This window comes from Xiphophorus maculatus, chromosome 10, assembly GCF_002775205.1.
Source record: "Xiphophorus maculatus strain JP 163 A chromosome 10, X_maculatus-5.0-male, whole genome shotgun sequence".
Lineage (NCBI taxonomy): Eukaryota > Metazoa > Chordata > Actinopteri > Cyprinodontiformes > Poeciliidae > Xiphophorus > Xiphophorus maculatus.
In genome coordinates, this window is record NC_036452.1 from 23406796 (window position 1) to 23431728 (window position 24933).

A 24933-nucleotide genomic window follows, 5' to 3' on the forward strand; every position below is an offset into this window, starting at 1 on the left:
CTGTTTCCCTGACCTGCAGGTAACTTGCATCTGCCTGGATGCAAATTAACTGTTGATGAGTTAATCTGAAGATGTTTGATGTTATCGATTGACTAACGATTAACTGATAAGCGGCCAATCTTAAAGACCGCACCAGAAGCAGGAAGCGGACTACACGCATTGCATTTTCTGTAAAAACAACCAAAACAAATGCTAACAGGAGAAATGATTTGTGGTCTTTTATCAACGACAAAGAAGAAATATTCCAACCGCTAAATTCTGATGCTACTCCATTTATGTTTATATTAGGTGTTAAAACACCCTTATTGTTTATCTGCTACATAAAATCCCAATAAATGACATTAAAGTTTGTGGTTGTTGAAGGACAAAGTAGAAAAAAGCTTAAAGGATGTGGATACTTAAGAAATCATACACTGGACATGCATGTTGCAGATCTCAACAGTACAGAATGTGACTACACTTTCCTTAATGCAAATCTGATTCATCTAGCATCTTAAAAGTGTGAGAATCTCCTGAGAGATTAACAAGAAAATTTGTACCTACAAGAGAAGCTGCTCCACATTTCAGACTCAGATTGGCTCACGTGGAGGAAACTCTCTAGAATAACCATCTTTCATCAGCAGTACTAGGTGCTATGTCATTGTGGACGGAGTGTGATGTGTGGTCCCATGTGCTGCATTAACGGGGCAGACACTAGCTGTTCAAGCAGGAAAACGGCCGTTGTTCCCCCGGTTTTTAATGTGCAGCATTAGTCCCGCAGTTGTTAGCAGTGCTTTGTTAGCTGGTGCTTTGATGACGGTCAAATGACAAAGTCTTAATAGAATATAACGGGATAAGCGGGACAAAGGTGGGCAATGTTCAGCTGGATGCAGCCAATTTCTGTGTGAGAGGCCTGCCTAAAAACCCTATTCATAAGCCGTCTAATGCTGGTGCGTAATTAAATGTGATTACTGGAGTGGGAGGGGGGGCGGAGGGGCTTCGCTCTGGTTCTCCGAGGGCCACACACAGGACTGGAGGGAATGTGCATGCGCTCATTAAGGAGGCGCTAACAGATGTACACAAGCAACAACCACAGGCGCACCCGAAGATCCGAACTGCATCTCCCTCTGCCTTCCACCAACACAAGCAGGAGTGTGTGTATATATATATGATTAAACTTCTCAGGCTTTAAGAGAACCTGGATTCGATCTTAATGTCGAAGAAACTGGAATGTGTTTTAAGTTTTCCGAACATCATCCCTCAACTGGAACTTAGAGAGTAAATTTGCGTTGCTATTTTTAACCTGATGTTCCAAAATCCTTCAGTGGTTTCCAACATACAGAGAGAAAAAAAAAAATCAAACAACCAGCAAGACGTTTGGCGGTAAATCAAAATCAGGAGAAATTTTCAGTCAGCGATAATCAGGAGCCAAACAGGCAGATATATAAACAAAATCAGTTACGGTTTTCCAGCCTCACTTACACACACACACACACACACACCTCCTCTGACTCTCCGGTTCAGTTTCCTGGGCAGACATGGTCCCCTGGTGCTCATGGGAAATAGTGAGCATGCCAGGCCCCCACAAAGGCGTCCTTTCAGCCGCCCGCATGCTTGACCTGTGCAGGGTCAGTGCTCTGCTTTGTGCCCCGCGACCCCAGAGCGACCTGTGGGTCACGCTGAGGGCTGGAGGTCAAATCCAGATGCCTGCGTCCAATTTCGCTCCAACCGGGTTATCCGTTCAAATCTGCCGTAAAAATCTGCCTCCCCTGCCTCCACCCTGCCTCATCCAGTATAACTCCGATGCTTCCCCGGTTCCTGAAGCCTCCCAGTACCTCTACACATTACTGAGCCTCAGAGGAACATGGGCACTCTGCAGTCTAATTGGGCTACCGTGGAGTATCTCTCACACTCAAGCTCTCTCAGTCACGCACACACACACACACCCACGCCCCCCGCCCCACACACACACCAGCAGGCTTGATCCCCTGTAACTGCACTAATACCCAATCCCATCGCTGTTGGTCAATCCTGAGGGATTAGGTGAAGAGAGACACACAGACAACCCCAAATACATCCATATACATAAATGCAAACACACACACACCCACACACACCAACACACACACGAGTACACCCCGACTGGCTGAGGGTCTACCTTGAGGGATTATGTGCAGAGAGACAGGACCCTCCAGCCAATCAACCGGTCTGTCACATTGATTTTGAGGGGTCACTGCCGCACAATGGCCAGGGTTTTTCCTGTCTTAACCTTTCTGATCATGCACATATGCACACACACACACACACACACACCCACACACACGCACACGCGCACACACACACACACACACACACACACACACCCACGTCCACACATGCAAGTTTGTATTTCTACCCATATTAGGATTTTGCATTGACTTCCATCCATTGTAATAACTCCATTTATGCCTAATCCAGACATTTTCTCCTAACCCCAACCAGTACTGGTCTATTTCTAACCCTAACTTTAACTAAAACCTAAATCACACCCTACCGCTAAAGCTAACCCTTAACCCTAACAAGGAGGTCCACTGTAGTATGACTGGGCTTACGTCTGTCGGCCTTTAGAATGTTAGTAATGCCAGAAATGGTCGAAAGAAGAATAGCTAAACAAGTACACACAAGCTGTGTTCCTACTACAAATATGTGCAAAATTTTGTCTTTATTCCGCTAATGTCGAAAAACACAATTTCAGAATTGCTGGGTTTCAGACACGTGACCCGGATGTAGCGCGAAATTCAGATACAGGGCCGGAAGTGGATTTCTCCGGTTCAAAACAAATCAAAACGGATCACAACAGTATGCTAAAGCCCTACATAGGCTGGAACAGACGAGGCATCTCGAAAAAATACACGTATATTTAGGATATGATCCGTATTGAGGATTTACCCGCATCGAGGCTTTCCACATAACTAACTATCTGGTGCTGCAGATATTATAAGAGCCAGAAGAAAGTTTTCAAAAGACTGGAAAATACAATCATTTAGTTTCAAGTTGGGTCAAGCATTTAGGATCAAAAGAAGCATTAAATGGCTGTCGACTTGTTTCTGCCGGTTGAGTAGTGAATTGCGCTATTTTAAGTAATTAGTCTATGATAACGATGCTACCACTAACAACAAACTTATTTGTGTTGAAACTTATCATGTTTATGTTTTGTGTAATTTGGGATTCAAAAAGATCAGATTAAAACAAGAAAGACAATTTCATAATGTCCAATAAATGCTTTTTATTGGCAACGCCTGAATATGAGTGACAAACTTATCACTTATTTTATAACACTGTATTAAAAAAACAATCTGTCTATATTAACTTTATGACCAAGTGTTTGGCCAATGTATGAATTTGAACAGAGCTAACTCCAGCTTCCCTCTATTTTACCTCATTCTATAGTGCGAACTAAAGCTATTAACTCAACCCACTGACATTATACAGCATCATTTTTCCATTTCCTACTTCACCTGTTTCACTGAACAGGTTCACTGAAGTCTATCTATCTATCTATCTATCTATCTATCTATCTATCTATCTATCTATCTATCTATCTATCTATCTATCTATCTATCTATCTATCTATCTATCTATCTATCTATCTATCTATCTATCTATCTATCTATCTATCTATCTATCTATCTATCTATCTATCTATCTATCTATCTATCTATCTATCTATCTATCTATCTATCTATCTATCTATCTATCTATCTATCTATCTATCTATCTATCTATCTATCTGTCTGTCTGTGATGGCTAGTGAAGTAGATTTAGCAGCAATCTAAAATATCTGCCATATCCACCTACACACGTATATATACATCCACATCCTCTGTGCAATTCAGAATTCCCCTTCCTTGCCTATCAAAGCTTCATCACATGCCTGCTTTAAAAAAAATCCCTCATCTCTGGGGGAAAGCACAACCGGCTTGAGGGGGAAATTTAAGGTCAAGACCCTTTTCGCCCTCCATGGCTTTCTCCTTCCATCCCCCGCCTCCTTCTCCTCTTTCCTGGTCAAATGACACAATAGTTGTGTATCAGAGAGGGCACCGGGCAGGCGGAAACGAACCGGGGCCGCTGCCAAGCAGCATCTCAGGTGCAGAGGCTAAAAAGAAAAAAGAAAGAAAAAAAAAAACCTCTCCGTCATCGACCGCATTTGCTCTTTTCTGTTTCAGTCCTTTGTTGCTTGTTTCCTTTTCCTGAAAGGAATATCTGAGGCCTCTGGAAAAACAGGATTCGAGCATGTCTGTTGGTGCTTTTGTAAAATAAATATAACAAGGCAAAAATATTCTGTTACCAGTATATGACCCTCAGGGGGAAACAAGGAACAAAGAGCACTGTCAACAAAATAAAATGTTCTCAAAAGCATAATCTATTATGCAGGAGAAGAAAAAAAACATTTCCATCTAACTGATGATATATCAGCATTTCATGATGCATTAATGTACCAGTAGCACCGAGTTGCATCACATTATATATATGTCAAAATAATTATTTAAGTAAAATGAATTAAAATCACCAGTGAAGTTAATGTCAACAAAAAGAAATATATGCCACAAACAACATTCAAACTGAGGGCTAAAAGGTGAAAGAGAGTGCTAGCAAAAATGAAACGATTGAAAACTCATCAACTTTTGTCACAAATCACCTGTAAACTAATATATAATGATGATAAGGAGAACTGCAAAAACATGCATAATAGTTAAAAACAGCTACAGTAACAAAATGTGTCTGAACAAGGTATGGGATGGTATGAGATTAGTAAAATATGACCAAACGCCACAGTTTTATGGTATTACCAAAAAGATGTGAAACATATTTTAACATTAAAAAAGGAAAATAGATTATGCAATTATGCTTAAGATGGCGTACAAAGACTATTATAGATAAAAAAGGAGTAAATTTCCACCAAAAATCTCAGAAATGTTGGGATTAATCTCAGAAATTTTCTAGAAAAACATGGGAAATTTCACAGTTTCAAAAATCAAAATGTTGCTAGAAAAAACTTTGACATTTTGAGATTAAACTCATGGAAATTTCAGAGTTTCAAAAGTACACATTCTTCACCTCTTAGAAATGTTCTGAGTTTCATAAAACACATCCTGTAATGTCAATGTAATTTAAGACTGGAAAATTATTTAAAACAAGTTATATTAAAAACAGGATGCACAAGAAAATGAAGCAATACAGAAGAAAGATCAGTAATATTAGCGGCCTTGGAATATTATTAAAGACTGAATGGAAAGAAAGAAACTCATTATGTACTAACGCAGTAAAAGAAATACACCTTGCTCGGTTACCATATACACTTAAAATGTATTTTTTTTTGTTGCCTGGATGTAAAACAAACTTTAAAATTTTTTAAATCAATTTGCCTTTTATAATAACAATGAAGTTCTAATTAATAGAAGTTGGGTTTCATAAAAAGTGGCATTGAAGTTTCGACCACTAGTAGGCGCCCGAGTATTTCATCAGTCTTTAAGTTGCGGCAGCGTCACTCAGCTCTTAGATACCACTTCCTGGATACACTTTCAGGGAAGCAGTCCTCTTGTATTTGTTGATGAACTGTGATACACTGATTTTCTTCTCTCATTACACGCACCAACACGCGTCTTATCCGCAAAAAACGAATGAATGTGGCGGAATTACAGATGATAACGTAGCAGCACAGGAAGGCGGGAGGGCGGAGAGTAAGGTAGGCAACTAGGAAGTTATCGATTTAGCTTTGTGGCTAATGACTTTACACGTTATAAACTGCCTACGTGGACTTATTTACCTTTACCCAAACACTATTCGGGTAGCTTATCAGCTGGTATTTTAGAAAAATAAATAAAGTTAATAGCGTGTTCTACCGAGCTGTCGTTGTGTTTCCTCTCAAAGCGCCACGTCACTGATCCACGGGGAAGTAGACCAGCAGCTCCAGAAATTAGACCGAGCCAAACCAGCACCGGCGGCCCTCACGGTGCTCCCGTCTCTGCCTCGTACAGCTTTATTGGTTTTATAAGACCACTGCCACGCACATAGCAACTGAAAATGACGGCGTCAAACTGGGGCCTGATCATGAACGTGGTGAACAGCATCGTTGGAGTCAGCGTGCTCACCATGCCCTTCTGCTTCAAACAGGTGGGTCACTCAGCTGCCGCCATAAGGTTCACTTTATTCCATGCAGACAGGCTGAGGTTCACTGAAACTGTTCTGATCCAGTGTTGGGTTTGTTTTTGTCACTTGTTTTAGTGTTATATTGAAATATAATAAATATTTTGTACGTTTTCAAATGATTTTATTGAGAAATGTATCCAAATAATCAATTCTTATTTAGATTACATATACTTATAAATTTTAATTTTGCTGCCTACTCTTACAAGGCATTATAGCAATATTTTTTTTAAATAGTTGTCTGTTAAAAACATCTCATCAGACAGGGCCTTTTAGTGCCCTGTCAGATTTAGAGCCCTCTGGATCATGTCAAATCAGTTTCACATGATCCAGAGGTTTTTTTTATGTTTAATTTAAATAAAGAATAATGTGTAAAATAAGATGGGTAGGTTCAAATATGTTTATACTGTCTACAAAAATGTTTATGTAAATATGTATCGCAGTGTTTAAAAGTGAATGTGAATATGTTGAAAATGAACAATCCATTAAGCTATACATATAGGTTTATAATTTGAACAACTAAGGGTGAAATTCCATGGGAATTTCTTTACCTAAATTTACAATAAAATCTGCGAAAAGCTGAAAGTATATATCATAAAAAACAATCAGTTTCAAATCCTTTTTCAAAATGTATATGACAATATGATGAATTTTGCAAATATGTTTTTAAGCGCGCATTTAGGCAAACTGAAGTATCATAGCTTGGACATGAACATGAAATCATCTATCACTGTTATGCAACGCAAAATGGGTTTCAGTTTCACAACCAGCATGTTTGAATCCAGTTGTTGTTGATGGCATATTTTATGTGGGCAAAATGGATTTTATTTCTCACCCTGTGGATTGTAATACCATCATCTGATTATAGATTTACTTTATTTGGATTTTTTGAACTATAAGCTGCATATATATACAGTACAGACCAAAAGTTTGGACACACCTTCTAATTCAATGGGTTTTCTTTATTTTCATGACTATTTATAAGGCAAGAAATCCCACTTATTAACCTGACAGGGCACCTATGAAGTGAAACCCATTTCAGGTGACTACCTCTTGAAGCTCATCAAGAAAATGCAGAGTGTGTGCAAAGCAGTAATCACAGCAAAAGGTTGCTACTTTGAAGAAACTAGAATATAAGGGGTATTTTCAGTTGTTTTACACTTTTTTGTTTAGTGCATATTTCCACATGTTATTCATAGTTTTGATGCCTTCAGTGTGAATCTACAATGTCAATAGTCATGAAAATAAAGGAAACTCATTGGATTAAAAGGTGTGTCCAAACCTTTGGTCTGTACCCAAAAGTTTATATATATATATATATATTCTAAAACAACACACGCGCACATTATATATATATATATATATATATATATATATATATATATATATATATATATATAATGTGCGCGTGTGTTGTTTTAGAATCTTGTGACCTTTCTGTGTAGAAGTTGCTTGTTCTTCCTGTGCATGATGAATGGACTTTTACCAGATTCCAACTTCCTCCTACCTTTCTAAAAATGCACATGCTGGATAAACGGGTCGCTCTGTGACTGAGTCACATCCAGGAGCAACGCTGCTCCTGGGTGCGACACGTTCATGGTTGAAATCAGCAGCCTCTTTCAGATTTAGGCTTTTCTATGTACAATGAGAGAGATTTAGCCAAACATGCACAATCTGAAGCCTACCTGTGGCCTTGTCATGTCATATCACTCGACCGATTCTGTGGATGTGTTATCTGTTGTTGTAGCAGAAAAATCTTTGCCTGATTATTTTAGGGGCCATTTTTCACAGATGGAAATTTTTTTATCGTATAAAGCTGGTATTTGGAATTAATTTTCATTTTGGGCCATATCAAGATCATCAATGTAATTAAATGGCCTGTAGTGGCAGAATGTATTCATGAAAAAATTCAATAGTAAACTGTTGAGAATTTTTTCAAATCAAATAGTTTGTCATGTGCTACAGGGCAACATTGTTGCAGATAAATAACATCTTAAAGAAATATTGAGTACAAAAAAAACAAACTTTTTGTACCTCCCATTTTTTAAAGCTTTTGCATTCGTCTTAATTTTGGAGCAGCTAGAATCACAAACATTCGTCTGGTTTTTCTCAAATGCAAATCTTCTAGTTCAAATAAGAAAACGATCAACCGCAAAACATGTGGAAACTGTCTGACAGTAACGCTGTCGTGCTACACCTTTTTTCATGTTTTCTATCCATCATGATCAGTTTTCTACAAAAATGTTCTATTTTGTTGCTTTCCATAAAATTGTCACTTTTAGTTTATTATTGAGCAGGTAAAATAAAAAAGGCACAAAATGTTCTTTTCCAAAAGGTTCTAAAAAACCCTAACAGTTCTGTGACCCCAGGTCCTTTCTACTTAACGACTTTGTCGCTCACTGCACAAAGTTTGAACACCACTGGTCTAAACTGTCCATTTAAACAATTCCCAGAAATTCTGCGAAATATGAAAAGACCAGAAGTAGTTCTCATACTTCATCCGCTCTCGCGTTAATTTCCTGAATCACAGGAGTTGAACGTATAGGTTGGGTTTGATGATGACCTGCCTCTCTGCTCCTCCCCAGTGTGGGATCGTGCTGGGCACTCTGCTGCTCTTCTCCTGTTCATGGATGACCCACAAGTCCTGCATGTTCCTGGTCCACACCGCCAGCAACACCAAGCGGAGGACTTATGCTGGACTGGGTATGTAATCTGTGGTGCCTCCTTATTGCCGCAGTAACAGAAGTAGCAGCAGTTGTGGTTTTAAAGAAGTGAGAAAGCCAGCTGCTCCCCCACCTCCAACCATTCTGAGCAGGATGTCAGTTGATGAATGAGTTTCTGTTAGATTTTTCACGTCGATGTTTCCGTCTCTACAGCCTTCCATGCTTATGGGAAACCTGGAAAAACACTCGTAGAGACGAGGCAAGTTTCACTTTGTGTGTTTTTAGATTTGAAATGTTTTTTTTGTTTTCTGTAAAAACTCAGCAATAACGAGAATGTAAAGTTAATCTCAGACTTTGACTTTTTAAATAAATTGAAATTCTTTTTCCTGTCTCTGCAGTATGATCGGTTTGATGCTCGGGACTTGTATCGCCTTCTACGTTGTCATTGCTGACTTGGGATCAAATTTCTTCGCTCAGCTGTTGGGTTTACAGGTTTGAGACTTATTTTATAAGTCAACGTTCAGTATTAGTCTGCTTCCTTCTCTTATATACACAAAAAATCTGTCAAAAGCTACAGCAGGGGTGTCCAAACTTTTTGCACCGAAGGCTGAAATCCTCAAGTTAGAAGTTCTCTGGGGCCAAAATTGACTTTTTCTCTCCAATCAAAAATACAAGCATATGATTGTGATTTTCTCCTTTACCTTCACAACATTAAATTTAACTAGAACTGGAAGCAGTTATCGGTGGCTTCCCAGCCTTACAAGTAATTTTAATGAAACCAAAGTTAGTATGACATTTGAGGTTGATAAAAAAAAATTAGATTTTTACATTTTCCATTTAGAATATAAATTTGCCATTGCAATCTGCATCAAAATTGCAACATTCTTCAAATGCTGTCAGGGGCCATAAAAGCTTATTCTAAAGACCTCAAATGGCTCTTGGGCCGCACTTTGGACACCCCTGGTCTGTTTGACTGCGGTGGTATTTGAAGCTCCTTGCCTGGCGTCGTTGCTGTGCTGCGTTCAGGTGACGGGGAGTTTCCGTGTGCTCCTGCTGGTCGCCGTGTCGCTGCTGGTCGTCCTCCCCCTCAGCCTGCAGAGGAACATGATGTCCTCCATCCAGTCCTTTTCAGCCATGGCTCTCATCTTCTACACCCTGTTCATGTTCACGGTGAGCCCAGTTCCACTCAGCCGCTCTCAGTCTGTCCAGTACATGTGAGGACTGTCGGTGAGGTCAGCAGGTTAATGGTTTGCACCAGCAAAACAGCCTCTGTATACATGAGTCAGAGTTTCTCTATAGATTGGGATCAAATCCTGTTACGGTAGTTGGTGGCTCTGTTGCCTTGCAGCAACAAGGTCCTGGGTTCGAATCCCGGCCAGGGGTCTTTCTGCATACTGTTTTTCATTAACTTATTTTTAATCAAGAGTACAAACTCGAAGAAACCTCAAAGAACAATTCAGTCATATTCAGTTATTGTACCGTTGTTAAGGGAAACCTGCAGCACTGGTGGTCTTTAAAATGATGCTTCAGATGTTTTTGTGGCTGAAGTTTGGCTAGTGCAAACCAACGATAATTGTTTCTCATCTCTACCTTTAGATTTTATATGACATCATGAACTAAGAGCAGCTTTAGTTTATTGTGTATTAATAGTTTGTGTTCCTTTTATGCATGTAAAAACCAAATGAGTCTAATGTGCTGTTCTGCTTTTCAGTTGGAGCTCCTGTTCTGTTTGAACAAATGTTGTTTTTGTTGTATTTTTCATGAATTGTTGCTTATTTGCTCCGTTGTACCAATGCACCAACAAGGTACTGTCTTGCTCCTGTTTGTAAAGAGCAAATCCACACTAAGTCACTCAGGCAGAAAACAGTTGCTGCACCGGTCTTTGGATTAAATCTGACCTCTAATCTGCCCAAGAAATGACTACATAGTTGATGCAGGCGCCAAAAATGGAAGATGTCCATTTTTACTCCTGTTTTTTCCAGAGAGAACATTTCACGTGTGTTCTCTTCCAAGGATCAAGGTTTTTCACATGTGGTATTAGAGTTTCCAACTTAGCAACTTTGCCTCTATAATTTAGCAACTTTTTAGACAAAAAAATTCGACTGCTATAGGTCAAAACAGAAATTGATAGGTCAGGCTTTTTAAGATCGGTGATCGGTCAAAAAACTGCAATCAGTGCAGCGATAATTTTAATGGAAGAGGAATTTTATTGACTTATTCTAGAGTCAGTTCTTGTTTCCACTCAGCATAACTGAACTTTGATTACTTGGCCATTCAGCACTGATCAGCATCAAGCTGGCCTCTGTCATATTTCTTTTTACCGACCTGGGCTTTGCTTCCACAAGAACGACAGCTTATAGAAAAGTCTGCAGTGAAAAGTCAAAAGAGACATTTTCCTGTTGCACAGAGCGTTCTTCTGAAACACGTTGTGAAAAGATGCATGCATTACAATTAATAATAAAAAACTGGATTCATCCCTCTTTACTCTGTTGGACAAAGATGCACCAGGTGACATCTTGATTCAGTTATATAAAAACCATTAGGGATGAAACGATTAAACATAATTAATCGATTAAATAATCGTCAACTAGTTTTGTAATCAATTAGTTGTTTACTGGATTCAAAAAAGTATATTTACACTGCTTTATTTATGCACACATTTTTCATTTAAGATGTAAAAGCACTTTTTGTGTCTGAATACGTTCTACCCAAAACTGCTCAAGTGGCAGATGTAGCTTCAGTTGATTTAAATTCTGCAAAAAAAAAAAAATCTATTAAGCATCTTTAGCTGTCCGATCATCACTCGATCAGTCCAAAAATAATCAGCAGATCATTCCTACAACATTTTGAGAAGGTGGGGCCCCACAAAACCTAGAGACGGTCCTGCTGTAGTACAGCAGAGGCTGGTCCAGCATCAGTTTCCTGCCTGGTGTGAGTTAGGTTGTGTTTGTGTTCAGCTCAGTTTTACTGAATTCCTTCAAACTGCCATTGCTGCTCTCTCTCTCTCTCTGTCTCTCTCTCTCTGTTGTCATGTGAGTTGTGGAGCATGTCGGTAACTTAGAGCAGTGGTGCGGTGAGTTTAACTCTAGACCCGGCCCGACCCGGCCCAGTCACCTCACCCTCTAATAGATGTATCTCCTTCCCTCCCTCTTTCCATCCTACCCTTAACTGATCTCCTCTCTCACCCTTCATCATCTAACTTTCCTGTCTTTTTTTTCCCTCTCTTGTCCCGCCTCCCTTCCTCTCCTCTACCTAACATGTGCATCCCCTCTCCCCCCCTCTGGCTCTCCCCTCTCCTCTTTTCGCCGCTGTCTCTGCTTCTGGTGATGTAGATAGTGTTGTCGTCTCTGCGCTACGGCATAATCTCGGGCTCCTGGGTGGAGCAGGTTCACCTGTGGCGTTTCAAGGGCGTCATTCAGTGCCTGCCCATTATCGCCACAACCTTCTGCTGTCACCCGTAAGTAAACCCCACCCCCACCCCCAATAACACCACGGTAAGGGCAGAGAGTGAAGGAAGCTTTGCTCTCCCTAAATCCTTCCTCATGTTTCCACCTGAACCTTCTGCCCACTCCTGTCCTTCATCCCCATCATTCATTCACCTTTTCTGGATTGAGCTGTGTGTGGGTGTGTGTGGGTGTGTGTCTTTGGTGGCAGTAGTAGTAAGGCAGAGGGGTTTAACCGAGTTTTTTGCTACACCTCCACCCAGAATGAATCGCAGTGTTCTGGATGTGGTGGATTTTTTTTGTTTGTTTGTTTTAAAGGAGCAAGACAAAGGAAACGCATGCTGGTGAAAAACCTGTTAGGTTGTCGCCCAAAAGCCTCCAGTTTTCCCCAGCTCTCTATTTGACTCATTCTGTCCGATTCCGACGGGTTTTTCATCCAGGACGCGGCTTCCTTCCATTTCTGTCTCTTCATGTTTTCTGATTTTCTTCCCTCAATGATTATGACGAAAAAATCAGCGAGCTGTCGACATGGACATCATCCTCCTTTTTCCTCTATGCTCTTCATGTCCTCCGTCCATTTGTATTCATTTGGTCTGGGCTGTAACCCCCGCTCCCCCTCCCTCCCCTCCGCCTCCTTCCCCTCAGATGGTGCTGTCCTCGTTCAAACACGGGCTGCTCAGCGGCTGGTGGCTAGGGCAGGTCTATGTGGTGCGCTGGGAGGGTGTTTTTCGCTGTCTCCCTATCTGTGGGATGGCCTTCGCCTGCCAGTCGTAAGTACTCCTTTCCCCCCATTGCCCTACTTCAGGATAACATCATAAAGCTGATTTGAAAAGTTTTTGTCCAGCTTCAGATTTTAAATTTTTTTGACATCAGAACTTAATAGGTGTGGGCTGATCTGAGAGTCTCATAGTATCATCACCTTGAGTAAAAAAAACCCCACAAAAATTATCTGATTTTCTTTAAAACATAAATGTGACTATTATTTCCACTTCTGATTGTGATCTCTGTGAATGGAGGAATATGAACAGAAAAAAAACATTTTTCTTTCTTTATTTGTGTATTGAACAGTTTCAATAATGATCCCAAAGTTTCAAATCAACAGTCCAGCTTCTGATATCTGTTGCAAAAGAACAGTACAAATTCAAATAAAATCTATTAATAACTGATGAGATTTATTGTCAAAAACATCAATGAAATAAATGGACGATTCCTTAAACCAGGGGTGTCCAAAATGGGTTTCGGTCGCCATCTATAGCCCCCATGTTGCAGTTTAATAAAATAATAAAAAATTGAAAAAAGTGTTGCATATTACTAAACAAAATATTGATCTTTAAATAATCAGACAAATATCCAACAACTTTTATGCAATGCTAAACTCTATGCACCCTAAGCTACATTTAATTTTTATCTAAATATTCCTGTTTAGTTTTTTTGTTGAGCTGGTAAAAACAGAAAATATGTAGATATATATAATGTAATCCAGCTGATCAGCAGTGTGCTGCAACATATGATCCATACAAGTAGAGAAAACTCGTCTTTCCCTGGCACCTCATTAAAAACCCTCTGATAAGATTCTGAAGATTTAAAACTTAGTGTTGTTTGATACTGACCCATGTTTAGTCCCTAAAGATAGTCCAGAGTAATTTAAGGTCTCTTTTTGTTTACTCGTGTCATTTTCAAGGATTTAAGGATTTAGGTTGAGTTTGTCAAGAGGGAAATAAAGACAAACATTTGAGGATTTAAAAGGCAAGGTTATGTTGCAAAACTGTTTGCCGTAGTGAAATTTCTCTGCTCTTAAAAGCAAACATAAGCGATCAAAAACTGCCTTCGCATTCCAGTGAAGTTCCCCACAGTGAGTCTAGTAATCGCTAGAGCATCAGCCTCCGCATTTCTTCCCTTTCATCCCTCTGCTGGCTCAATCAGTGCCTCCTTTGTGCCGTCCTCTACCGTCGCTGCTTGCCCTGGGTGTGTGCCGGCTTTGCTCGGGTTGTGGGGCCGCCCGGACCGACCTAATGGATGGAGTTTGTGTTGGATGTGAATGCAGCGTCGGGGAAGGATTTAGGGGAATGTTATGGTGAGATCATTACGGGGCAGATGTTTGGGCGGCGGTGTTTTTGTTTTGTGTGAGAGTAAGTGAGTAAAACTGTTGGGAGGGGGCGGTGGCTGTAAGCCTGGAGACCTAAACCTGACTTGAATTAATGTAATGACAGAGCTAACTAAACATGGTGTGGTGGGCATGTGCATGTCACCCCAAAACAAAGAAAACATGCACTTGTGTGTGTCTGCGTGAGCGTTGTTGTGCTAAGTGATATTTGGCAGAGGGGTGGGGGTGGGGGGGGGGATTTCTTGGCCTGTGGTCATACTGAGCAAGGCAAGCACTCACTCAGCTTCAGCCAAACCACTAATCAACACCTTGGACTGCCGCCATCTTACAGACACACTGATGTATTCACAGGCTGATTAAACAGCTCTTAGCACATTGGATTTTTATTACGTTCATGAAATGTGTTTATTTTCAGCTAGAACATTACTTAACATCGCCATTATGACGTGGTGGGAGCTGGCCCTGTGGTTTTTTTTTGGAAGTAGAATAATGTGGAACTCTTGGCTCCTCTTAGGGACACGTTAAAGTGTGCAGCAGAAGCTGTCTCTCTGGGAGGGGCCGGTGGCAAACGGTTGGAAATTTGCTCAAAATGTCTGGGTATGAAAGGGTTATGTCAATCATATGCAAAAAGTCAAAGAAACTGTTGGATTTATACTCACAGAAGTTGAACGCTAAAGGTCCATGGAGCAGAAAGCGTGTGAGAAAAAAACTTTGATAGAACTAGTAAAGAATTATAGTTCATCTACTTTGCACTTGGTACTCAGAAGTGAACAGTTCCAATTCAGAAAATCAAACAATTGTTTGAAAATCTGACTGAACTAGTCAGTCCAGGGTTTCCTCCAGTGTTATTATGAGCCTGGCGGGACACCAGGCTGTACTTGTGCCCCACCAGGCTAAGCAGTTCAGCTGAGAATCCAATCTGTGTCATGGATCTACTGGTGTAAAAAATAAAAAGCTGCAATAGCCTGGTTGCATAAGTGCGCACACGGTGAAATAAATCCTTTAACAAAGTGTCTTCTGATTCAGTTTCAGCATCGAGTCTTCCTGTGTCGCACCAGCCACCAGTTACAGTGAATCTGAATAGCCTGTAATGAAATTCAGCTGAAATACTTGGATTTTTCATCTTCTTGCAATGTGGAAAACATTTGCATTCTTTAACTCAAGCCATCGTTTCCAGATGGGTTACAAACAATCGCAAGAATGTCATTGCACTAAAGTATCAGCCAGGAGAAGGGTACAAATAGCTCCACTGCCTTATTAATGCACCATATTTTATTTAATAAATAGAGCATTTTCACCAATTGAAGGTTTGCCAATAACTCCTGCAGCTGGTGCAGTTCTCTTTCACACTGCACTGTGTCAAACGATCCAAACCCTTTAAAAACCTGTTTACCTCCTGTTGGGGGCGCTGCACCAAAATCCACTGAAGGAAACAGCATAAGAACTTCTGAAGAAGACACTGATCACAACTTCCTTCTTTATAAAATGTGAACAAAAGTGGAGTAGCTTCAGATTTGATCGGTTTTAGTATTTCTCCTTTGTCTTTGGCAAAAGACCCACCAATCATTTCTCTTGCTAATGGTAGACTCACTTGTTTGTTTTGGGGTATTTACCCAGAATGCCCTGCACTGTGGTCTGCTTCCTGCTTTTGCTGTGGTCTCCAGGCTGTTTGGCGTTCACACATTAATTTGAATCATACCAGAGTTCACTTCAGCCGAACTGAGATCTCAGTTTTCAGACAGACCAACGCTTGCTTCTTTGTTCTGAGTCGGAGTTCGATTTCGCTTGTTCACCTCTCCCCAAACGAACCGGACTTTCTAGGCACACATGCAAAATTTTCAATCGAAGTGAACTGAGCAGACCTGGTGTGAATGCACCATAGATTTTACAGAACTTTTGCAGTGCACAGAGTGTAAACATTACCAGGGAAGGTTTGGTGTGTTGATAGTCTACTGCCAGAAAGTTCTGAAATTGAATAAAGAGAAGTTTTAAAAAGACGTACACATTTATCCAACCATTTTCTTGCAGCTTTTTCTTTTTTTTTCATTACAGCACAATTGTTTCTTTGTCAGCTGAATAGTACAGGACAAATGTCACATTATATGTGAGTAAAGAGTTCAGAATAATTTATCCTGGTCTGATTTTTGTTTTTGTTTTCACAGTGGCGTGTTGGCTTTTGAGAGCAATTGTAAAGTGAAAAAAAAATTATTGCTACTGGCTTGAATAGCTAACAGTATCTGCATCCAAAACAAGCTAGTTGTGTTCTGAGAACAAATGGGTTTCTAAAAATCTAAAAACAGCTGGTGTTTCCTGACTATTTAGAATCAGTGCTTCACAAATCTTTGGATTTATCTTTTCAACTTTTAACCTGGTGCACAGTGAAACATGTCATTCCTGTAACTGTGAAGAATTCCTCCACCACATCTCCCCAGTTTCATCAGAGGACATCAGAGGCTTTCCAGTAAGGACGGCTGAGTGACCATTACATGCTTGCTGTTTCATTTAATGTTGGCAGAAAGATTTATTGGCGCACGCATAAAAAAAAAAAAAGAAAAGTGTTAAGAGATAGCATCCTGGTAAGGCTGGAGCTAATAAAAATCAGTGTGTGTGAAAGTGAGACAGGCTGAGAAAGAACAAGAGGAGGAGAAAGTTACGGCATCTTGCTTCCCGTCTTATTTCTGCTCCATGGCTCTTCTTTTGTACCGAAGAAAGGAGGTGAGGAAAAAAAAAAGTCTGCCAGGAAATTTTATAATGCTCTAAAACCTGCCAGGTACTGACTTTTATATATAAAGCCTGTAAATTTACTGGTTAATGTGTCAATGGTCCCCTCCACATAGCCGCCCCTTGTTACAGCACAGAGCAGGAAATGATGGAGAGAGAGGAGCAATTTCACATTTTACCTCGGCCAGCCTTGACTACTGTCACCTATTCTGTGTCACACACACACACACACACTGTTAACATTTTGTATGCCCTTCATCACACTTCCATCCCATGTCTTTCGTTTATGAACACTTTGCATGAACTGACAAACTTCTGGCTCTTCATGTCTTGACTTGGAAATCCACAGATGCATGAGCTTTGAGATGCGATTTTTAGTTCTCTAGAATCCAGACAGGAAATTCTCTTAAGATAAAACGTGGAAGACGACTTGCTCCGTGTCTGACGTCGTACTTGTGTGATTTAATCCCAAACTGCAGAAAATCTCACTCAAATGCTCAGGTGTTTAATATTTCAGAACAAGACAATTCGCTTTTTCTTAAGATGATATACAAATGTATACATAACCCTAGCAGTGCCAGCTGTGGAAAAAAAGAGGTTTGTGGAATAAAAATGTCAGTAAAAAGCATGGCAGTGAAACTGATGAGGGGAAAAAATCTTCCAGAGGATATCAGCATGTTTTTAATTTAATGTACTAATTAGTATTAGTAATTAGTATCAGCAAGAAATAAAAGAAAATCTAATATAATTTTCATGACGTTGCAAATTGTTTATTTGTTGTCAAAATACGTTAAGAAATCGGTGGCTGACAGGAAGTCACATAAAGACAGTTATTACCTGAAGAGCATTTGTTGTTCAAAATGTCCTAACAAGATCTTGAGAAACTCATCTCTGCATTCATCTTTAGTTAAATTTATCACTGCAAATCATGTCTTCAAATTTCTGCCTCTACAGCCAGTTAGACATCTGCTGCTGAACTGGCTGCTTTTAGCGAGTATTTTTTTGTGGATCTAAAGAAATTGTACAACATCCTTTTACTTTGGCTTTTTAGTGGAATCCTTAGAAATGGAGAGTCCACCGAGTCTCTGTAGAGGTTATCTAAGGACTTGTTCTGCTTTCGTGACATTGAAAATGTTAATTTAATGTTTAAAATCAAAGCTAGTGATGTTTTCATAAGTGGCTCCTTCCCCATATGTAGATATAAAATGATGCAAAAATGTTCGAGCTTGAAAACCAATATTGTTTAGGAAAAATATGAAAGGGAAGAAAAATCTTGTTGGGTCACTTAGGTGAACATTTTTTAAGTGCTTCAGATTTGACAAAACTCTTTTCAAAGCAGGTATAATTAAGTTAAAGTCTGATCTCTCTCCATTTCTTATTTTTTTTGGCAGCTGGCCCTAGCTGGGCTTTACATGTTTTCTGTGTAACATTTTGTAAAAAAGGATAAGACAGAGGCTGAGTAGGTTTTTATTCCCCATAATGTGAAGAGGAAAACAAAGCAGTCTGACTCAGGTAAACTGGAAGCACTACAGTTGCCTCGCAGTTGATGAAGGCTTCATTTGAACAATCTTCCTGATAAATTAGTCATGTTTTAGTGGGATAAACAAAAGCAAGCAATAAGATCAGATGAGTGCACTTCTGACAAGGACAGGAGAGAAGAGATGCATCATTTGATTACTGAGAAGCACTAACGGGCCCCCATATGCCTGCTCATTAAAAAAAAACTTTACAGAGCCAATCCCGGTATTAAATCTGGAATGAGTGGCTGCGAAGATTGTCATGTTGTCAGCTGTCAGGACGGGAGAATAAACAACACAATTTCCTCAACATCTGTGGAACCACGCTCCCCCTGACCTGCTGAGTTAGCTCTGGAATAGTGGAGTGCCTCCTCTCAGAGGAGGGTGTAGCTGTGTGATAGCGCAGGCAGCATGCGAGCCGCAGAACAGCAGCTCCAGCATGGCGTTGTGTGGAGCGGCATGCCGAGTTTTGTCGTTTTGGCCTGCTTGTTCCTCACAGGCAGGTGCTGCCAACGTACGATAGCCTGGACGAGCCGTCAGTCAAACGCATGAGCACCATCTTCACCTCCGCCCTCAACGTGGTCACCATCTTCTACATCACCGTGAGTAGAGCCGGCACTTCTCATCACACCTGCCACTCTCACCTTTACCTCCACCTTTGCTATTACAGCATTTGCTTTTCGCAGCAACTAGGGGTCCACTGATTGTAGTTCACTGATCGTAAACTACAATCAGTGGCATTTTATAGCATAATCAAGTAACTATGTTAATTTCAGTTGTTATGAAAATGCTATAAATTTCAAATAGGACTTAAAAGAAATTTTACTTCGTAACTTATCACCTTGAAATTGGGCCTGTGTCTTTTTAAAAACTCTTGCTCTTTCTGAAACTCCCCCTTTTAGGAAGTCATCACAACACGGGTCCTTTATTAAGCCTTTAGTTGAGAAGTAGCTTCTATAATGAACTCTGCAGATGTGCAGTTATACCAGGCGTAGGCTAATTGGTGCTGGCTAGTCTGAAGGAGCTGAATGGGGGAGTTCCAGGGGATGGCTGCTCAGTAAGGTGGAAGCTTGGACACTGCAGCTCGGAGGAGGAGCTATGTCTCGAAGGCGGGGCTAGCTCCACCCAGGCGTTTTGCACACCCGAGTTGTTGCCATGGAGATCAAAGGATTTCTCAAACATGCTTGAAAGATTCAAAGCAACACTCCAGATATGTTTTTGATGAGGGAATAACATAAGATCAAAAAAGTTGATTTTACATAATACTTTCAAAGATGTGACTTACCATTTATATGCTGATTTTTTAATTAATTTTTTTAGGGTCCTGGAAAGTCACTAAATATAGCAAAAAGTTCCTAAGGTGACTATTGTTAACCTGTTGGGAGGGTTTGTCAGTCAACTCTCTCAGAGGGGACATTAGCTGATTTTCAGACATTTGTATCGTCCATCCAATTTATTGATGCACCACAAGTAACACCTTTGAAACGTTCAGGCATAGAAAAAAAACCCACATTTATTTGTCCCACCCACCTCAACACTACATCCTCTGTTTTCCTCTCCACCAGGTGGGCTTCTTTGGCTACGTCAGCTTCACGGAGAACATCGCCGGCAACGTGCTCATGAACTTTCCATCCAACCTGGTGACAGAAATGATCCGGGTGGGCTTCATGATGTCTGTGGCCGTTGGATTCCCCATGATGATCCTGCCATGCCGCCAAGCCATCAACACCATGCTGTTTGAGCAGCAGGTAGGATCAGGAAAGCGTGTTTTCACTCACCATCAGAAGACTGCTTGTGTGCGTCATTCATTTACAGACATTTGAGTTGAAGTTGCCTTCAGAAAGTATTCACACACCCTTGTGTTTTATTTCTTTTTACACCTTATTAGTTACAACCACATGTTTCAGTGTACTTTATGGGAGAAAAATAGAATGCAACACAACTGCAAACCCACCGAGAAAACACAAAAAGAGAAGAAATGTGAGAATTGAACGTTTCTAGATGTGCAAAGCTGGTTAAAAAGCGGCATTAAGTAGAGTTGACTCAGAGAAGCCTGATACAAACGAGGCCATGCTTCAATTTAACAACTACGTTCTTGTTTTTGTTTATCTATTACATCGTATTCCAATAAAATATGTTAACGCCCGTAACTGTGAAGTGTAAAAAAGTTGTCATAAATACTTTGGAGAAGCACTTATGAAACGTTAATGATAGACTTGAGGTGTCCTGATACAATTTTTTCTCTTCTGGTATGATACAGATATTACAGCTTTGAGTATTGGCCGATACTGACATTGACCTGATGCCATATCAGCACAGATGCATATTTTATTACCTATTTTATAGTGTGATGTTAGCAAAGACTTGATGAAGTGATCTTACTCAAACAGAGAACAATAGGTTTGGAAACAACTGACCCCATTTTTTTTTCTTATAAACCAATGGGTCTGTGTGCAGAAGGCAAGACAGAAATGTCGGGGCAGACTAAATGCTGGAATAGTGCTTCCAACAGTGTGCTTATGAAGGAGATTTTAGATGCAGGCCAATATAATCCCATACCTCTTTTTTTCAGCGTTTCAACTGTTTTCAGACTGATTTCTAATATCAGATCAGGACAACCCTGCGATAGACTTCTTTCATTTACCCTCAAGACACAAAAACCACCTTCAGTTTTGTGGATTTTTAGTTTAGTTACCCTGAGTGGTAGATACATTTTTTTTTCTCCAACCTGACTTCTGGTTCCGTCTGACAGCAGAAAGATGGGACGTTTGCTGCCGGAGGTTACATGCCCCCTCTGCGCTTCAAGATGATCACACTCTGCATTGTTTTTGGCACCATGCTGGGAGGCATTCTCATCCCTAATGGTACATTCTGTGTGTGTGTGTGTGTGTGGCATGGACTGAAGGGTTTAAAACTGCGGGTGTGTGTGTGTGTGTGTGTATTTTTGTGGACGTCATTAAGGTGCATGTGTTCCTTTCTGTGGGCGGGATGGCTGGGGAGCTTTACGATGTGTGTGAATGTGACTTTACGAGTCAGTGACTGTCACACTCTAACACAGTCTTTAAATCAGGGGCCCAACTTTTATCTCCTTTTAGATGGGCTGACGGTTAGATAGGGCTGTTATTCTCCCCAGCTCTCTCTCTCTCACACACACACACACATATAAAATCACACAAAGACAAGTTCACGTACACACTAGTACTGGCTCTCTGTCAGCTTCTTTAGGTTGCTCACAAACAACTCCAAAATGGTGGAGATGAAAAGGTTGGAAGGTTAGCGTTACTTTCCACTTCATTTCATTGTTCAGTTAGTCGCTGTTTGTTAAAGGTCTGATTGGTTGAACACACATGCGGACATACACACAAGGGTGTGGGGTGTGTTTGTGTATCTAATCAGACTAATAGACTGAGGAGAAATGCAGTGAGGACCCCAGGGAGAATGGACACTAAACCTGAGCAGAACAATCTGGTGTCCGTCCCCTAAATGGAGGGGTTCCTGGGGCCCCTTGCCCAGTGCGCTGCTCCTCGGTGGCAGAGCCCGGACTTGTGGTCCGCTGCGCCCTGCCAACAGCAGCTGCAGCCATTAATAAAGGCAGACACAAGGTTAAATCTACAGAGGATTTAGTTTAACAGAAAGAGCTGGACAGAACACTCAGTGAAGCTTTTTGTCATGTTTTCGAAATTAAACACGGGATTATTTGAAAAGGGCCATTTCATTCACCAGTGTATGATTTTCATTACTGAATTTGATGGAACTTTTTTTTATTTTTTTTTTTACCTTTTCTGTAATATTTTTACTAGACTTCAAGCTTCCTGCTAAGAATTCTCTCATTGTTTTGATGGTTGCTTTGTAAATTTAGGCCACACTTGAAAATGGACTTAGTGATATGGAAGCTCATTTCCACCTGGAAAAAAAAGTCCAACATAAACTTGACTGTTATAATTATGAGATGGAAAGCCGCTCTGTTTCTATAAGAAGGCCTGCTTCTATGGAAGCCCATATCTCATAGTCATTACTTTGACTCAAAATTATGACTTAGGAAATCAAAATTATGACTGAATCTCAAAAATTATGTCTTTAAAAGTTGAAATTATGACTGTATCTCGTAATTAACTTTGAAAACCGAAATTATCACCTTGTATCTCAAAATTGACTTTGAGAGTCAGTTTTCAAAAGATACAAAATTATGACTTTGTCTCATAATTATAACTGAAAGTTGAAATTATAACTTTGTATGATTTTGTATGACTCTGATGAAAGTTGTAATTATGACTGAATCTCAAAATTATGACATTGAAAGTTGAAATTATGACTTTGTAGCTTATAATTATGACTTTTAAAGTTGAAATTCTGACTTTCTGTTGGGCTTTTCTTTTGTCTGCCATGGTGGAAATGGCCTCCCATATCCTGGTGACCTGCTGCTCATCTCTGTGTTTCTCTCTTAACAGTGGAAACCATCCTGGGTCTGACCGGTGCCACCATGGGCAGCCTCATATGCTTCATATGTCCCGCTCTCATCTACAGGAAGATTCAGAAGAATGGCTTCATTTCTCAGGTTTTGTATTCATCCTGTTGAACTTTGTCACGTTTCATCATAACGCCACCACAAACTTTAAAGTTGTTCTGCTGAGATTTTAGGCGGTAACCAACACAGAGCAGGATTATACAGGGTTTTTTTTAGTTTTCACAGTTGAAACGCTAAATTTGTATTCATGACACACTAAATATCTACTACAGGTGATTTGTTGTTATTTTTGAAGAACCAGCATTTTTTTGTTCTCTTTATCGATTTTTAAATTAAAGAAAAAACTTGATCAAAACTTGCAACATAATAATAACAAATGTACATGTAAAAATGATTACTGACACTTTGTGTCATTCTGTTGTGGAAGTTCAGATCAACTATTACATGGGGATTGCATAAAAATATACTAAAATCAACATTTGCTAATAAAATTTTGAGGTTTTAGGAGCCATTGTGGAAGGTCCAAAGAGCCACTTCAGCTTGCAGGCTTCTGGTAAAACAAAAATTCACTTTTGTTCTCATTTGACCAGACCAGCGTCTTCCACATGTTTGCTACAAGTTCCCTGCTAAAAGAACCTCTAATGACTTCCTGTCATAAGAAGCTGATTTCCTCTCACCGCTCTCATATAAACATCAGATTTGTAGATCTGGTGTTTCTGGTGCATGACAGATGCTACGTTCATAGAACAACTGGGACTTATATCCAACTTTTCCACAACAGTCTAAATGGCCCAGTTTCAGTCTTTTCACCCCTCACAAAATCTAATTTGTGCAGCTTCCGTATGTGCAACTAATTCGGATGCATATCTGATTGTTTTAAAAGTGTCTCCAGTCACAACGTTGCATTTAATCAGATTTTTTTGTTGACGTGAGACGTGCGTCATAATTCTGCACCAGAAGGAGCCAGGCCAAACAATTGCTGAAAAACAAAATCAGAATCATGAAATTGTGACAGAAGTCTGTTCCACTGAAGTTCCTCCACACTTGGCTCTGATTCCACGTCCAAACAGACTTCTCAACAGAACCTGCATCTTGTGCTCCACAAAAGGCCGTTATTAGCTGTTCGGTCTTTTTATTAGCTTCCCTCGTGTTGTTTTGATCTGGTCACAGTCCTGTAAGCTCCCACTGATTTAAAACCCAGCCATAAACGTCGGCGTCCCTTATTACTTGAACAGCGCGCTGCTGTGTGACGTCTGCATTCTTCTTCTGTGCATTCAGGTCGTGTCATCCAGTGGAATGAAGAAAATTTGCAATTAATACATCAGAATTGAGCATCAAGACCTGCTGTGTGAATGTAGCTTAATAGTTATCTTGTTGCCTGATTGTGAATCTCTACAGGGTTAAATAGTGGCTAAATGTGAAACACTTTGAAGAGGGGTAAATACTTTTGGTAAGCTGTGTGTGTGTGTGTGTGTGTGTGTGTGTTTGTGTGTGTGTGTGTGTGTGTGTGTGTGTGTCCTGTAGCTGGTCCTCTGCGTTGGCCTGGGAATCCTCCTGATCAGCACCTTCACCACGCTCTCCGTCTCCAGCAGCAGCCCCAGCTACAAAGTCCCGGCTCCTCCTCCCCCGGCACCCAACAGGAACATGGCGCCTCTACCAAACCTCCCCGACCCGCACGGTAAAGATCACGACTTCCTCTAATGGCTGCCAGACACTTAGCCACTTGATGGACTGTAAATGAAAGTGGTTTTCTAATGAGCCGTGGAAACATTTACCTCAGCGGGCCGGAGCCGGGGCCGGGGCCGGGGCCGGGGCCGGGGCCGTCTGCTGAGTGTGAGATTGGCCAGCACCACTG

The 24933-nt window shown here is 40.5% G+C and overlaps 1 protein-coding gene across 4 annotated transcripts in view; it reads left to right on the forward strand.

Annotated features, from left to right (window-relative positions):
• Positions 1–5511: 5511 nt before the first annotated feature.
• slc38a10 (solute carrier family 38 member 10) overlaps positions 5512–24933 on the forward strand; it is a 28467-nt gene continuing 9045 nt past the window's right edge. For 2 of the 4 annotated variants that reach the window (XM_023341329.1, XM_023341332.1), the window contains exons 1-12: positions 5512–5704; positions 5890–6132; positions 8751–8868; positions 9042–9087; positions 9227–9320; positions 9855–9998; positions 12917–13041; positions 19113–19215; positions 20179–20361; positions 21366–21477; positions 23062–23168; positions 24603–24756. In XM_023341329.1, the coding sequence (XP_023197097.1) occupies positions 6043–6132; positions 8751–8868; positions 9042–9087; positions 9227–9320; positions 9855–9998; positions 12917–13041; positions 19113–19215; positions 20179–20361; positions 21366–21477; positions 23062–23168; positions 24603–24756 (1276 nt within the window). In that variant the 5' untranslated portion in view covers positions 5512–5704; positions 5890–6042. Of the gene's footprint in view, positions 5705–5889; positions 6133–8750; positions 8869–9041; positions 9088–9226; positions 9321–9854; positions 9999–12160; positions 12286–12916; positions 13042–19112; positions 19216–20178; positions 20362–21365; positions 21478–23061; positions 23169–24602; positions 24757–24933 lie in introns of all 4 variants that reach the window. The other 2 variants (XM_014473785.2, XM_023341330.1) reach the window with 2 other exon arrangements.